The sequence below is a fragment of the Lissotriton vulgaris genome, chromosome 9 (genome assembly GCF_964263255.1).
Source record: "Lissotriton vulgaris chromosome 9, aLisVul1.2, whole genome shotgun sequence".
Classification (NCBI taxonomy): Eukaryota; Metazoa; Chordata; class Amphibia; order Caudata; family Salamandridae; genus Lissotriton; species Lissotriton vulgaris.
In genome coordinates this window covers 913,120,684-913,137,816 of record NC_141697.1, presented here as the reverse complement: position 1 = coordinate 913,137,816, position 17,133 = coordinate 913,120,684, and the positions used below count along the sequence as shown (strand labels likewise).

General features: G+C 43.8%; 1 protein-coding gene across 2 annotated transcripts in view; it reads right to left on the bottom strand.

Annotated features, from left to right (window-relative positions):
- Positions 1-4,135: 4,135 nt before the first annotated feature.
- The window catches only part of LOC147692501 (cytochrome P450 2G1-like), a 591,635-nt gene continuing 578,637 nt past the window's right edge, over positions 4,136-17,133 (bottom strand). For both annotated transcript variants that reach the window (XM_086938711.1, XM_086938712.1), the window contains exons 10-13: positions 15,108-15,962; positions 14,893-15,066; positions 14,244-14,752; positions 4,136-6,617 (exon numbers count right to left, since the gene is read on the bottom strand). In XM_086938711.1, the coding sequence (XP_086794837.1) occupies positions 15,772-15,962 (191 nt within the window). In that variant the 3' untranslated portion in view covers positions 4,136-6,617; positions 14,244-14,752; positions 14,893-15,066; positions 15,108-15,771. The remainder of the gene's footprint in view (positions 6,618-14,243; positions 14,753-14,892; positions 15,067-15,107; positions 15,963-17,133) is intronic.

Sequence of the window (17,133 nt, the reverse complement as noted above, 5' to 3'; positions counted from 1 at the left end):
GTTATAATGACAAGCAATCTTGGTGGTGCCTAGAGTTTGACCCCGAGTCGGCGTGCAAATTTCGAGGAATCCTACAGCATTGTGACAGGACCTATTTCAACTCATCCTGTACGGTTTACCAATATGTCATACAATACACCATAGATAGCCAACTTGCTGATTACTTTAACACTTGCACACAAATCAATACATTTTTTATATTAATATGTATGAAACAATTGAATAATTCCATTGTAATGATACACACTATACGATGTTAGCACATTACATGCACAACATAAAAGTTTGTTGCTCCTATTTTTATTGAATACATCAACACATTTTACACTTGCAAACCATAACTTTTCATGCTACCTCCAGCCCCAGTTGGACCAACAAGTCTGCCACATGTGACTAAACATCCACCCAATGTACCAGAATTTGTTGGACAGACTGTCCCACCATGCTCTCTGGGAGCAGATGCTTGTATATTGCAGTGGCGGCTGGTCCATGGGGGCGTTTGGGCGCCGCCCCCCCTGTTTTCTCGCCGTGCGGGAAGGCAAACAAAGGTAGTTATTACCAATGATAATAACTACCATTTGTTTCTGCCTTGCCTTCTCCGCATGACGAGAAAACAGAAGTTCCTGTGTGGGAGGTGTTACGCGAGGGCAGGGGGGAGCGGCTTGCCCACTGTTCGTAATACTGTCTGTTTGGGCTGCCTGAGAGGCTACCCAAACAGACAGTATTTACACAGTAGGCAAGCCGCTCCCCCCTGCCCTCGCGTAACCCCTCCCACTCTCCCTGCTCTCTGTATGCTGCTGTGCTGCAGCATACAGAGAGAAATGACGTCAGTAGGGGGCAGCCGGCCGAACCTATCACAGCGCTGTGCTGTTGTGGAGGGGAGGGGAGGCTGCCTGCAGCCTTCCTGCTGCGTCACGACGAGTCAACACCACGGAATTTCAAACAGGACGGCGCCGCGGGAGTCAGGACCTGAAGGCGGGAAGCGGAGTCTAAGGTAAGTGCAGGGCCCCGGATCACTGGGTTAACGTACAGAATGCCTTTGGCACCTGTAATGGGCCCCCCCCCCCCAGATTCTTCACTACAACAGCAACAATATGTAAATATTTCTGACGGGGTCTATTGTAGACATTTGCGCTGCACCAGGAGCGCGCGTGTGTTTTTGGTCCATTTGTGGCTCTAGTGAACCTTGTTCATGGAAGTGCCATGTGCTCGTGCCCGTTTCAAGCAGAGAGGACAGAGGGGCAGTAAGATCCTGGGGTGGGGCAAACAGAGAGCTGCAGAAGGGTGGTGGGTACCTGCACTTAACGAATGACATGCCATAGCATAGTCATACATGACAGTACACACCATATCGGACCATACCACTAGCACAAATCTTTATACAGTACTTTAACATGCAATAGCACAACCGCTCTTTGCAATCCATTGCATAACCTATTAGTACAGTATATAAAGTACCTGTTCACGGCAATACACGCCGCACCAATCCACACCGCGCTGCGCATACCGTGTCCCGTGTCTGTCGGGGGAGTCATGCGGTTAGAGAGACCCCTCGAGTTCAGGAAACACCAGGCAGCTCGCGACTCCAGCAGAGCCGCTTATGCTCTCAATTCTTATTTTAATTAATAATCATTTGGTATTGCGCTCAGAGGCCGGAGCGGAGCCATGATTCTGTGATACCTACCAGTACTGTTAGTGATAACTTTTTAATACCGCGTTTCATACTGTAGGCTTGTCGTTTCTGAGCCTATTTATTATTTAAAGGTACCGGTACCTAGGTAGAAATGACCAGGCACGACTGACTCCCCCCCCCCCCCCCCCCCCCCCCCCCTCCCACAGCAGGCCGTGCACAGTGTGAGTAGAGAGTATTGGGGTGCAGGGTGACTTCACGCCGCCTGTAGACCTGGTGGTTTGCTGCTCTGGTCGAGGGTGGGCCATTACCTTTCTGACACGTCCATCTGTCGTCAGGGTATGGTGTATGTATGCGAAGCTGTTTTTCCCACAGCCCCCGGCAGCTCGGGTTCAATAGAGGCCGGCGCACGGGGGGCCCTGTGCCCGCGGCTTCCCAACTATAGGTTTCAGACGGGACGACGGGCACTGGGAAATGTCATTACTGTGTGCTTCCAGGCCCGCCGAGGGACGCCGCGCGCGGCCGACGAAGGACGCCGACGCGTCTGAGGTCACTGATGGAGGGCTGCCAGGATGATGTCATAGGCCTGTCTTTTTACGCCCCGCCACTTTTAAATGTCACCAGCCGCCACTGGTATATTGTGTCATACTGTACATGTCGCTACATAACTGGATCGGCTTGTTGGTATGTAAGCGCTTTCTGACAATGTTACCACAAGTATCCTTTTTAATTGTTTAGCTTTAGATAAATGTTAAGTGCATATACATTCCCCTTTAAAGTAATTGAATTTCCTGCAGTGATTATGATAAGCTATCTAGTAAGTAGCATATACATGAATTCAGTATCCTGTGCTGAGGGCCATTTGGTAACTTTACAGCATAACAAAATATAAGTAGGACAGTTGTTGTGTACAATTGAGTTGAAATGTGAAGTTAAACTTCATTCAACCTAAAACATTTTTTGTACAATGACCTATTATTATGCACTATTGTGCTTTGTATCCATATTGGCCTTGGTTGGTCTGCTGAATTCACCTGTACACTGTCAAATGCATCATGCGTAGGTAAAGCATACACTCATTCTGCATCAGCACAGCACACTATGGATTTTGTATATATCTCACTTAGACTCAGACAAAATTACATTTACTAGCCTCATAATGATCTCCGTTATGGGTGAGTTCATGCACAGCCCCATGCACAGGCAATGACAATATATTAGTAGCCTTGATCAAAGGTACACATTTTATAGCAGTCATAATTCAAGGTCAGTAGTCACTAACCCATAATAATTAATTGGCATGACCCTGTGCAAGACACAACAGAAAATAGTTGCTTTCCTGCCAATAGGGTCTTATAAGGGAAATGTAATGTGTAACAAATATATGTAACCTTGACAGTCCTTGCCTTATTTTACATAAAGGGGTCGATTCCGATGTCGGACAGACCGAAGTCCCTCTGACATCGGACAGGAACTGTAACCGATCAACCTCCTGTGGTCGGTTACAGGCCTGCAGGTAGGATGCGACCGAACCCTGTTCAGTCGAATGCCTATACCATTCAATGGTAACATGCATTCAGAACAGAATTCATGCTCTCATTGAAAGAGCAGGGGTGCAGTTCATCCCTGCACCCAGTGGCAGGCACCTCAAGGTTCTTTGGGGGGGCACCGTAGGGGCACCCTAGGCTGCCATTTGATTGCCTTGCTCCCAGGGGGGCCGTGCTGGGGGCCCCTAAAGCTGATTCCCTATGCCTTTTTGTGCCGGAAAGACCAGCACAAAAAGGCAGTGGGAAACTGCCATCGAACTCCCTCAGACGGAAAGAGCTTGTCGGGGGAGTACAGAAGGGTTTCCCACCCCCCTTCTGTTTGGATTTCTGAACTGATCTCGCTCCTTCTATTAGGAACAACACACCTTGTGAATGATAATTCAGACCATGGGGCACGTGTGCCAGACCTTTATTTGCCCCTAGTCCCCCCTTGTTCATGTGTTACAGTAAATGTACATCCTTAGTAGGCCACACTGGGAAATGCATGCTGCGTTGGGTTTTAAAATGGACTATACTATTAATATATAAGAATAGGTTGTAATTTATTGTGAAGGCCCATCCAGAACCTCTGGACTGCCTTCCAGGTAGCAATGTTACATTATGCAACACAACATGCCCAATGCCAGTCACTTTTGTAAATGATATCACCAAAGGGCACCCAACAAAGGTAGTGGGACTCAGATGAAATTGTCTTCATGATATTAGTTGTCCTTCCTTTGAAATGTGTGGCACAAAGTTAACACTCAAACTTCATAAAATTGACAACCTATTTGAGATGTGTTTTCCTTCATTGTGTTGGTCCAGAGGTGTGCTTGATAGTAAAAAATGATTCCTTCTTTAGAGTTGTTGCTGGAGATTAAACACCTGGTTGTATATAGTCAGTACACAGCCTTCTGAAGGAGGTCTTAGAAATCTACCTTTTTTTGTGGTTTGCCATTTATTTCAATATGACAAATAATGTTTTCATTTATTTTTATTTTCAATCCATAGCAAGAATAAATCAGTACAAATATCATATTATAACATCTGATACAGCATATAAACATCAGGGTTAATAATAAAAATAAAAAGGGGGGTGTTCATAGTTAAGTTAATAGCAGATTGGCTATATATAATGAAATACATGTCTAGACATAAAAAGCATTATGCATAGTAATAAGACTTCAATCTTTCATATGCTCTATCATTGGGCCCCATACCTGCATACCCAACTTATACATTTGTAGCACTTTAACTGAATATAGGCTATACACCAGATTAAATATACTATAAAATCTGACCCTCCACATCTCAAAGGAAGGGGCTTCCTGCTGACCACATGAACGAGATGCATAGCCGAGCCTCAGTTCTTCCCCAATTCTTAAGAGCATTATAGACGTCGATATCTTTCTCTCGCCCTCTGAGAGGAATCTCTCAATATGTCCCACAAACTGTATCAATTTCTCACATGTATGAAAAATGTGCACTAAATCTGCCATATCTGTTCCACAATGAAAACACTTTCCATCATTTACTCCATCCCATTTCAACATCTTTGCAGGGGTGTGATTCAACTTGAATAGAGTCTTAAAATGCTGTGCTTTTAACATACCCAACATCAAGATCTTCCTAGCTATATCAATCAACTGTTCCACTGAGAGAGCTTGCCCCCACCAGGCGACTCTCCCATTTAAGATTTTGCATGTCAAGGTCATACCTACTTGTCTCCAATAAGCAACTATATAATACCCCAATCTTAGCCAGCATCTGATAGCTTGTTTGATAGCAGGTTTGGTTCTATCACCCTCTGCCGTTTACCTAGGATGTCATGGATTTGTAAGTTCTTAAAAAATAGTTTTTTAGGTAGGTGGAATTTATCAGCCAATATTGCAAAGGAGGAACAAAGACCCCCTTCTTCATAGAAATCACAGATTTGTGTAATCCCTTTACATCTCCAACTGTCAACTATCTGATCCCAGAAAACGGCTGGCAGTAAGGTTGTAGCGGATGTGGGTGTGTAATATAAAACCCCTTTGATCTGGAAACTCTTTCGCACCACCTTCCAAATGTTAAAGCCTGTGACTATGAGCTTAAAATGTTTTTTTTTTTATAATAGCTGCCTTCCAACATTTTGAATAAACAGTTCTTAGCTTCTGCTCTCAAAACCATCTGACATATAGAGGGGGCCTCTGCAATGTTACCAACCTCCTCTCCTGTTAACAGTATCCGCATGTTTTGAAATATGCATGCATAATAATATAGTGTGAAGTCTGGAACTGACCACCCACCTTTCTCCCGTGGAAGAGCCAAAAAACACGTTGCTCTCCACGGTTTCCCCAGGGCCTCTAAACATCGAGCACAGATTGATTGCAGCTGTTGTAGCTGATCACGAGACAGTTCTAGTGGAACTGATTGAAGAAAATATAAAACTTTAGGCACAAAGTTCATTTTCAAGATATTACATCTTCCATTCAGCAAGATATGTAAGCATTCCCACCTCTCCAGAAGTTGTTTCTCATTGGCCAAGATTGCCCCCCAGTTGATCTCGACTAATTCCCTCAGACATGTCCTAGTCCTGATACCCAAATATGTCAACTCCTTGACTATTCTAGGATCATTATTGCTGGCTTGGTTCATACGGATAATCTGGGTCTTAGGAAAGTTGAGTTCATAACCTGAGATGGAACCAAACCTATGTGCCAGTTGTTCAATTTCTGGCATAGCTACCGCAGGGTCAGATGCTACAACCGCTATGTCGTCAGCATAAGTCAAAACACAAAATTGGTCTTGTCTAGATATGATCGGTTTGATCCAGAGCTCCGCTCCAACATATTTAAAAAAGGTTTAATATATAAGGCAAACAACAGTGGGGAACAGGGGCATCCCTGTCTCGACCTCTAGTAATACGTACTGGTTCAGATTCTAGCCCATCATACATATTCTAGCCATGGGGATCGGTACAAAACCTGAATAGCTGTAACAAAACCAGGGCCAAACCCCAGCTGCTGCAAAACCATTCACAAAAAGTCCAAGGCAACCCGGTCAAAAGCCTTTTCGGCGTCTAATAGAATCAGCCCACATGTGCTGCCTTTAACATTTGCCATAGCATACCGGGTCACAACCCTATTGATATGATTGACAGTACCCCTAGTGGGTATAAACCCATCCTGCCTTTTTTAAACTAACGAGGAAATGACTTTGGCCAGCCAAGTTGCCAAAATCTTTGCGTAAATGTTCCCGTCATAATTTACTATATGGGTTGATAGGATCCCAGGAGGTCTGCTGGTTTATCCTTTTTTTTTAAAAAACAATAATATTAGCCTGGTCCCAGGATGCCAGTGCTCCCCTGCTTTGCGATGCATGAAAAACTGCCAGCCTATTCACCTTAATCTCCTGAAAAAAGGTCTTGTAGACCTCCAAAGGTAACCACTAGCTAATATATTTATGACCTCTTCCAATTCCTCCATGGTGATGGGACTATCCGAAATAGCTTCCTTCTCCTGACCCAGCCGCTCGTTGACTATATTTAGCAGCACTATCTCCATTGCCTGCGCCCAACATCATCTTCTGTATATAGTTCCTCAAAAAAGGTATGAAAGACTTCTAAGATCTCTCGAGGCGTGTCTAACCGGTTGCACTATATAGCTTTTATAACCTCAATTTTTTCAGCCGATTCTTCAGAGCGAAGTCTTTGTGGGAGACAGCGACCCGTGGCCTCACCATATTCATAACAGTTCTCCCTATTAAGCCGATGTTGAAGGGCATTGTCCCTGCTCCAATATAGATTAACGTTAGCTTTACATCGAGCAACGTAGGTTTGTAATCCTGTGATGTCACTACCTGCCAATATTCCCTGCACTAGATTATCTTCAGCTATTTTAAGTTTTGTGTATAAATATTGAACCGCTAATTTTAATTGTCTCTGCTTTTGTAACCCGTAACTCAGAGCTTCCCCACTAAACTCAGCTTTTAAGGGATACCACACATACCCACATGAGGTTGAGTCGCGGTTAAGTCCCAGAAAATGGTTAACCAGTTATTCATGTGGTCAATGAACACAGCATCCAACAAAAGCCTTCTATCATGCGAAAAGGTTCTCAGAGCCATGCAGGTGTTAAAAACTAAAATATTCACCACTGTGGGCAGTGGTCTGAAGTGATCCTAGGGAAAACTTGAATCTTGGCTCCTGCAAGTAATGCTGGTGATATGAAAAAGTAGTCTAACCTAACTTACTTTTGTGTGGAAGGGAGTAGAAGGTATATCCTGGGTCTGGGGCCGGGTCCCGCAGTGTGTCCATACATTGACCGATCCATGATCGGTCAACAGATGTTGTAGTGTCTTAAACACCTTAGGTTTCCTACCTTTACAGTTCTGTATGCCTGGCTGTAAATCCTGACAAGCCAGGTGTATATTAAAATCCCCACATAAAATAAGTGTGGTGGGCCATGATGCCAATTTCACAGTAATCCCCTCTAGAACTGACACCTCGTCAAAATTAGAACCATACACTGCATAAAGAAAACGTACCCACCCCCATAATGCATTCCATGATAGCCCATTGACCTTGTTTGTCACCAACGCTCTGCCTGGTCCCTGGATTCCCCGCGTAGCTAACACTGCCAACCCCGGGTCATTGTAGGCTGATGTGCACATGACAATACTGTATACCCTAATTCTGCTAGGCTCTTCCGCTTGCCCCATTGTATATGTGTTTCCTGCAAGCAGACCAGGTCGGGGTGAATCACACGTAGCTCTGTGGCTACTCTTTGTCTTTTCACCTTGTTATTTAGCCGTCACACATTAAAGGAACAAATGCATAATCCTGAATTAATCGCCCTATCCCCCATCAAATTAAGCTACTTTCCCCTGCTCATGACTCCTGTTGTGTAGCAACATAGGTCTTTGCTTTTTCATCCTCATTATGCTTATCATGCTATGGATTGCTTTTACTTTACGGAAATGGAGCAATGATCTGATGTAGCTGCTAACTTTTCTCCACCGTCTGGTGGCAAAAATCTGGTCTAATACATTTTTTTATCCCTTTACCAGCCAAGTTTGCGGCAAGCACCTTGGGTCCGTTGACTCTCAGTGCGTGTTTCTTCCCTGTGGGTCATTACAGTCTGATATATCAGAGCTACTGAAATCTCTTCAGGTTTTTCTACCATGCTCTCTTTGTGGACTTCAGGGATGTGCCCACTATCTACCCCTAGTTCTGCCGAAAAAGAGTAGTCCCATAGCAGGGCATCATTGCCCATTGCCTGCATAGCCCCATCCCCCAGCTCATGTTTCTTACGCACTGTTCAAGGGCTGGCTTGCTGCTTAGCTCACTGTGCCCACTACAATGGGAACCACTCCTTGCACAACATTTTAGAATTAACTCTACCTCGTTGTCTGAAGAGTCCAAGTGGTCTGATAGGAAATAGAAGTTATCCCCAGAGTCAATTTCCTTACTTGCAATCTGGATATCATTTTTGCTTCTTGCCCATAGGCTATCAACGTTTGGGAGAGTGTCTCTCTGTCCATCCTTCGCCGTGGCTTTATCTCTCAGACCTTTGTCCAACACATCAGGTCCTGTACTGGTTTTAACGGGGTTGGGTATGACAGGGAAAGCAGTGCCCTGGCTCTCACCACCACTCCTACCTCCATCAGAGCTTCACCCTCAGCCAATTGCACAGTACTGCGAGTATCCACTGTTCCATGAGTCGTAAAAAGATTTACCGATTTACCCATCTCTACCGCCAGTCCTGTACTATCACTCTCCGGTTTGTCTAACAGGTTATGTTATGTCTTTTTCTTTTCTTTTCCCGAGGTAAATGACAGGAGAATAAAACGCTTACACAGGATTTCTCTTTAAGCTCCCTCTCGTTTCTCTCCCAAGGTATCTCCTTACTGCTGCTCTTGCCTTCACTCGATGCTTCAGTGATTGCAGAATTTTTTTACAGCTCCAGACGTATCCATCGGGGCAAGGGCTTCCCCTCTCCCTGCCTTGGGAGGCATCGTCAGGTCAGCTCGCCCCCTCATCTCATGCAGCTGTCTGCCATCGCGACCGCCACACAGCGCAAGCGCCGATACCGCGGCGGTCTCCAGAGCACTCCCAACAGCCGCAACAGCCTGCTCCGCAGTGTGGCCGGATAACCTCAATTCATGCCGGGTTGGCAACCCGAGAGAATTTTTACCAGCATATTTAAGTAGTTTTGAAGCTAACTGGCACTTTCATGGTAGGTTCTGAAAACTGGACCCACTGAAACAATACCTCATGATGCTTCTGAACAGTGTTGTGAGATTTCTACCATGCTTTAGAGAGGTGTGCAGTTTTATTATAAATGATGCAGTGAACAGACGTTTTACGGTTTCTAAACTTAACATTTCAAAATGAATGTAATACATCATACTTTACTCCATGTACATATATCTACTATAGTTAGAACCCGTCTTACAATAAGGCAAAACTTGCTTTCTGGTTATTTTGTATCATGCAAACAATCATAAATTATCTGTTTCTTACATGTTAGTTTCAAAATATGGATATCAGTCCATAGTGTCAGTGTCTATTCAGTGGAACAGCCACAATTCTTATGAGTTATGATGCTCAAAGAGAAAGGAAGTAATTCTAGCAAATGTTCAAAATGGCAATGTTTCCTTGGTGTGCCTTATCCTAAGTGATCTAAATATGAATAAACAAGTGTTCTACCAGAAGGTCGTTTTTACAAAAATTTGACAAGAAAAGTAATGGATTTCAAATGTGCAAAAGAGTAAATCAAACGTTTGGTGACAACTGAAAAATAAATGATCCACAACAAAAGATGAGGATGTTCAGTTTCGTATTAGAAACAGTGGATTCAAAAGAATGATCATCATACAGTGGTCAAAAATGTTTTTGAGCTGAAATTGAAGCCTCAATAGCAAATTATTTTCTGTGAAATCGTGGTGGAAAACTCCAAATTTATTGCAAAATGCATTTCCCATGTGCAATATACATTTTTCCAGCCACATAGCCATCCGTATGTCTATTTCAGTGACATTTGGGTAATGGCATTTTTCCAGCCACATAGCCATCCGTATGTCTATTTCAGAGTGACATTTGGGTAATGGCATTATTTGTCAAGGAAAAACGTTCAATTCTTATCGGCATCAGAAAGATTGTTTTATCAGGGTTGTCTACATCAAATCAAATTGAATCATAGCATTTCAAGACACTCCAGTTAACTTCTTATTACTTGTTTGAATTATGTATTGAACACTCAACATGCCACCTCAGTTTGGACCCAGCCATATGCAAATCAGTTGTGTCCCTGCTCCTCATGAAAACAGTCCACCCCGAACGGCCAAGCCAGGTCCTCCCTGAATTGAAACAAAAGCAACCGGTTTTGCCCTGGCTAGGGCTCCTCAGGCAGGTATCGCCCTAGTTAGGGCTCTTAAACCAGGTATAGCTTGGTTCCAGTGGCACAGTGAGCTTGAGACCCTCATCAGGATATTCCCGGCATGCTTAGGGCTTCAAACTCAAAAACAAGAAAGTAAAGGATGGAAAGCTCAAATTAATCTCGGCCACTGGCAATCGACCTAGTTAGGGATCTTCAGCCAGGGAAGAGGCTTGAAATAATTTGAATTCTAAATTATAATTACCTGGAGGAAACAACTCCTGCTTTGAAAACCCCATTCTATAAACATGATTTGGAAACAACTGTTAAAAACACAATCCTGACAGAGTTTGCATCATACTTTCGACCATGTCTGATATATATTTAAATATGAAAGGTTTTTGGTTCCCACTCTAAACAAAAGCACTTCCATAAACTAACATTTTTTGAGCAGAATCTATACTACTATTATAAAGAGAGAACTGTGTCTTTTGAGCAAGGTAAACTCGAAAAGTACACCACCAATCGCAACACCCAATACAGCGTTGGAAAGGGGAGGTCCAGTAGATGAACATAGGCTATATAAAAAAAAATATATACGTTATTTAAAAAATGTACAAAAAAAAGTAGTCCCTTCGAAGTAGCGCCGGCCGTGTGCGCTAACCACGTACGTGCTGACATCATCATCGGAGGACGGGAGAGCGAGGAGGAGCGGCGGACAGGACCGCAGGGAGGAGCGGCAGACAACAGCGCGGGGAGGAGCGGAGAACTTAGCCACACTGGAGCGGCCTGAGGTACGTGAACCGCGGGGAGGAGCGGTGAAGTAAGGAGGACTGGACTGCAGCGGCGGCGGACAACAGCGCGGGGAGGAGCGGAGAACTTAGCCACACTGGAGCGGCCTGAGGTACGTGAACCGCGGGTAGGAGCGGTGAAGTAAGGCGGACTGGAGCGCAATGACAAGTAAACGTTAGCGTTTATTTATTTATTTATTTGCGGGTTTATAACGCGCTAGGATCACCTCCCAAAGGAGTATCTCCGCGCCTTTGGCATCCTTCCTGCACATAGACAGTGAGTACATGTCCTATCTAATAATTTTGAAATAAAAAGGTTTTTAATTGTTTCCTAAACGGAAGATATTCCTTACAGAGTCTTAAGGAAACTGGGAGGCTGTTCCACAGTGTTGGACCCGCAATTGAGAGGGCTCTACCACCCTGTCTAGTCTTTTTTGCTCTCGGGACCTGCAGCAGAGCTTGTTCACTGGATCTTAAGGATCGCAAAGGTTTGTAGGGGAGAAATTTATTAAACAAATATCCAGGGCCTTTCTTCTGAAGACACTTGTGTATTATGCAACAAGTCTTGTACTTCACCCTTTGCTTGACAGGAAGCCAATGCAGGGTGTTCAAGAGGGGTTTGGAGGGGGTGCAAGGAGGCTGGTTTAGAACAAGGCGGGCCGCAGTATTTTGGACCACCTGCAATCTGGCAATTACTCCCTCATTGGCTGATAAAAGCAGCCCATTACAGTAGACTAAATGACTCAACACCAAGGCCTGCACTAGCGTCCTCCTGGTAGAGTCAGGGAGCAAGGGAAACACTTTCCTCAACATACCGATGACATGGAAACAGGAGTCCACCACTTGGTTGCTGTGTTGCTTCAGGGATAGCTCCTGGTCCAGACACACACCGAGATTTTTTACCACCTGTTTAGGCTCCGGGACTGGTCCCAAATCCTGCGGCCACCAATTGGGGGACCACAGGAGTTTGGCCTCACCGACAGCATCACTTCCGTTTTAGCAACATTACATTGCAGGAAGTTAGATGCCATCCAGTGGGCCACTGCCTTCATCCCCTGGGAGAAGGAGTTCCTGACCTCATCGGTAAAGTGTGTAAAAGGGAAGAGGAGTTGGGTGTCGTCCGCATACGAGACAGGGATAAACCCATGGGACCTCATGATGTTCGCTAGGGGGGCCACGTAGATATTGAACAAAGTAGGGCTCAAGCAAGAGCCCTGTGGCACCCCCTTCGAGATCTCCAACTCCTCTGACCGATAGGCGCCCAAGGTGACAGTTTGGGTGCGGTCTGTCAGGAAACTCCTCAACCACGCTAGGGCCTCACCTTCCAGGCCGATGTTAATAAGCCTGGTGGTCAAGATGTCATGTGACACGGTGTCAAACGACGCAGACAGATCCAACAGAACCAGGATAACAGAATGGCCTTTATCCTGGAACATGTGTAAATCGTCTGCGACTGACAACAAGGTGGTCTCGGTGCTATGCCTCGGCCTGAAACCCGACTGGGATGGATCCAGTCCATCTGTCTCCTCAACATAATTGGACAAATGCCTATTAACAAATTTCTCTATCACTTTACCCATAAAGGGAAGGAGAGAAATAGGTCTCAGGTTGGTGAGTTCCGTCCAAGGAATGGTGGTGTTTTTCCTCAGCGGTCTCACGAGTGCCCTTTTCCAGTCCCTCAGGACCTCTCCCGTACTTAATGACAAGTTGATTAACTGCTGGATTTCTGGGCCCAGAACTTCCGCGTTGCAGCGGGGAGTGTATACTGGCTTTGTTCGTTTGCAACGTCGGATGCGTGGCCACAGTGTTAGGGAGCAGGGCGTGTGCGGATGATTGGGGGCACTGAAGGTGGCGGTGAACTTGGGCTGAGGAGGTGGTTGGGAGCCTGGGTTTCGGCGACTGGGAGCAAGCCTGATTGCCCCTGGACAACGTGGGAATGGAAGTGAGCCTGGGGTTAAGTAGAGTTAGGAATAAGTACCAGTGCCCAAAACTCTGCTTAAAAGTACGGGACCAGTGCAATTACATGTCGGCGGGTGGAATACCAGCAAGCCTGATTGCCCCCGGACAACGTCGGGGCGGGCTGCTAGTACAGGTATAAATTGATGTAAGGTGACCAGCTAAGTTTTCTTTAAGCATCAGAAGGTGAATTGAGTTTTATGTGCAGTATTTTAGTTGATCAAAATTGCGTTATGTGGCAAGTACATAATTATGTGGAAAACCCCAAGGGTGCATAATTGTATAATTCCAGTAGCCCTGGCTAGCACTCATCAAAAATAATACAAACACAAATGTGTTTTTTGTCGGACTGACAGGTATATTAATTTCACGGATTCGATGGAGATTATGCGGTGGTCCTTACATGAGTATATAAATTACATTGAAACAGTTGAATTAAACAGGTACACGGAGTGAGTTCAAAAACTCAATGAATGGAGTATATATTGTCTTGCAACAGTTAACACCACTTCACAATGAATGTATCCAATGAGGGTGCTCCCTGCAAAGAGATAATAGGTGCGGTACTGCAGCAATGTGAAAAAAAAAAACATTTTTCTTTTTGTCAATCGTTTTTGGTACATTTGGTACAATGCAAACACTTGCTTCAGTTGAGAAGGTACAGGGATCCAATTCCTATTGTCCAACTTTACTCATGTAGGGCAGGAGCAATAATGCTGATCATCAACATTTCGAACCTTAAATTCAAGTGTTGCATTCAGACATTTAACAGGATCTCCCTCAGAACAGAAGAAGCAAGGAGACACTCAACACCTTGTGAGTGTAAAGAAATTACGTAACCGAGCAGAAGTCGATCAAGGGCTCTGTAAGATCGCCTCCTAGTCCTCGTTGGGCTCCCTAGGGTCGCATCCAACTCCTTAAATTGTAGTTGAGCAGATCACTTAGAAATCTTTCTATGTCGCATCCATCCAGGTCTAAATACTTGTGTCTCTACTGCATCTGACTCCAGGCTTCTTCCGAAGAAGCATGAAGTCAGATGCAGCCCTGTAATTAGAATAATTAGTCCAGTTACAGAACACTCATCGAAGGCATAGGCATTCAAGTACATTATCATATTTGTACAGCTTGTTTTGGGTTGGAATTTAAAGCAGTAAAATTACCCTGAATGAACCTTTATGGACTGTCCAGGAAAGAAATGCTCTTCTGTCCCATGATTGGAGGTAAGGGGTCTGTCTTATTTTGGTAGGCTCCAGTCCATTGCCCGCACCTGGCTTCAGAAAGACCATATATAATACATGGAAGCCTGCAATCCCAATATAATCTCTGTGCTACAGTTGAGTTGTGACACCTCTAGTCCCCTGTAATAAGGAAATGATTAAGCTGTTCAACTGTAATAACTTATTACATTTGAGTTGTGATGTCATAATGTCTGGTGACAGAACCAGCAGCTAAGGTGAAAGGCCGATCATAATTAGTGCTTCAGCTTAACCCCTTCGATGCTGATGACAAGCTCAGCTCGTCATCAGCCACAGTGGTCGTGTGCTGATGACGAGCTGAGCTCGTCATGTAACGCGGTATTTCTAAAAATGCCGCACAGCGGAAAAATAACCGCTGCAGCGATGCGGTTAAACAACAAAAAGAGGCCTGGCTCTTCATTCAAATGCTCTATTTGCTTCTAAAATTAAAAAGGATCGGCAGAACGGGGGGATTTAGGACATTTTTATAGTGTGCACATAGTTCATTACAGAAAAAAAGATTCTCTATAGGTCTGAGCTACAGCCCTTTTCAATCTGGTTTACCTGAAACTGATTCTTAAGTTCAAAATAATTTTATTGAATTTTTCAACTGATTCTAATATGCGCTTGTAACAAATTACTTTTTTTGGGGGGGGATGGGTTTAATTTCACACTACTGATTCCACTTTCGTTGTTCATGTCTGCAAACATGCTCTTCCTATCATATGACCAAGTAAGATACCAAGGGTTAAAGAGGTCTCTGGGAAGAGTGAAGTTGTGACCATGTATTATACGGAATAAAATACTAACTGATGTACGTTTAAAGGATATTGCCATGTCACCTTGGAATTCCATGACCATATAAAGTAATTTCCCATTTCGTCTTGATCCTCGATATTTATTTAGAACATTTTTCAATGCACAGTCTTACTAATGCAGGGAGAGGGGACACCCACAATGTCCCAGGAACCAATGAGTGAAGGCAGTCAATGGCATGCACTTAGTTAAAAGAGAAGAAGAAAACTCTGCATATCCTGCATTTAGCTGAAAAGAAACACAATGTTCTTCAAGTTCAAATATGCTTCAGTTGTTACAAATCTGTAATTTATTCAAAATGTTAAATTGAACACCACTCAAAGTTTGACTCACCATGGATTAGAAACCTAACATGGTCCCTCAAATAATGAGCATTTGGTTTATGCTACTATTTACAGGATTTATTTTCATTTATTCCTTTATTTGTTCCCTCTGTTCCATTGTCCTGCATTTTCAGCCCTATATGATCTGCCGTGGGACAGCGCGCAGTTCGAAGGACAGGCCTGTGCGTCGAAATTCTCTCCTCAGGTCAGCAAGATCGAGGCTGGCGGGGTCAGCGACTGAATGGAAGGTGAACTTCTGCAGGAGGGCGGTGAGGAAGAGGAAGATCTCCATGCGGGCCAGGCCCTCCCCTGGACACAGCCGCTTCCCTAGTGAGAGAGACAAAGCAGAGAGCAAGATAGATTGTTACGTACTGCTAAACAGGACACAACCTAGATCTGCTGATAGACTCAACAACCACAGGCAACGTGAATAAGTTTGCCTTATGAATAAATGCACCTTTTGTGTCATTGATAGGCTTAGGCACTAAGTAAGTGATCATATGTGCACGCTGTCATGCATCTTTGCACTCAGGCATCCATTCATCAATCCACTGACTCATTCTTGCGTTCACCCAGTGACGCAACCAAAATAAAACACGCACAAACTCAGCAACATGTACAAGGTAAATTAAAAGAAAGCAGGCAGAAAAGAAATGCTGCCGCCTCAATACGGCAGACATATGCTTGCAATAACAAAACTAAACATAGCAGTGGGCGGTCTTGCACAGTTATTTAAACAGTGTATTGTCCTCATTTGCCTCGTTCACACTTTCTACCATCGTTTCCACCCTAGAGTGTCCTGGACCGCATTCGCTGAAGAGAAGAAACAGGAAGGGGATTCGCTCTTTTATATGCCTTTACTCGCTCTCGTATTGCAACATCACTTTGCCTCCAAATACTCACAAAAACTCCACAAGCGCACCCGCTCATTGGACGATGGTGCTAGCCGAGGTGACGAGAGACTTAATCATTGGACCCCAGATCTAAATCCTGGTAACTAGTCAAAATATAGAGTTTTTAATTTCGACTAGACATAATATCGAGTTAAAAATATAGAATAGACATAATATCGACTAGACATAATATAGACTACAAAAATATCGACTAGAAAAAATTAATATCGACTAGAATAGCAATAATATCGAATTAAAAATATAGAATGGACATAATATCGACTAGACAGAATATAGACAACAAAAATATCGAATTTAAGGTAAGTTAATATTAATATTTAATTTTTGTGTAATATAATTCTGTAGCAGGTTGTGGTTTTATAGGGGAATAGGGTGGGAAGTAATTTAATTATAATTAATTAAATATGTTATTTTATTTATTGGTATTTATTTAGAATTAATTGTTAAATTATTATTAATTGGTAATTAATTAAAATATAATTGCTAATACATTTTAATTGATTAATTGATGAATATTTTATTTTTTGTAATTTATTTATTGTAGCGGGTTGTGGGTTTATAGGGGAATAGGGTGGGAAGTAATT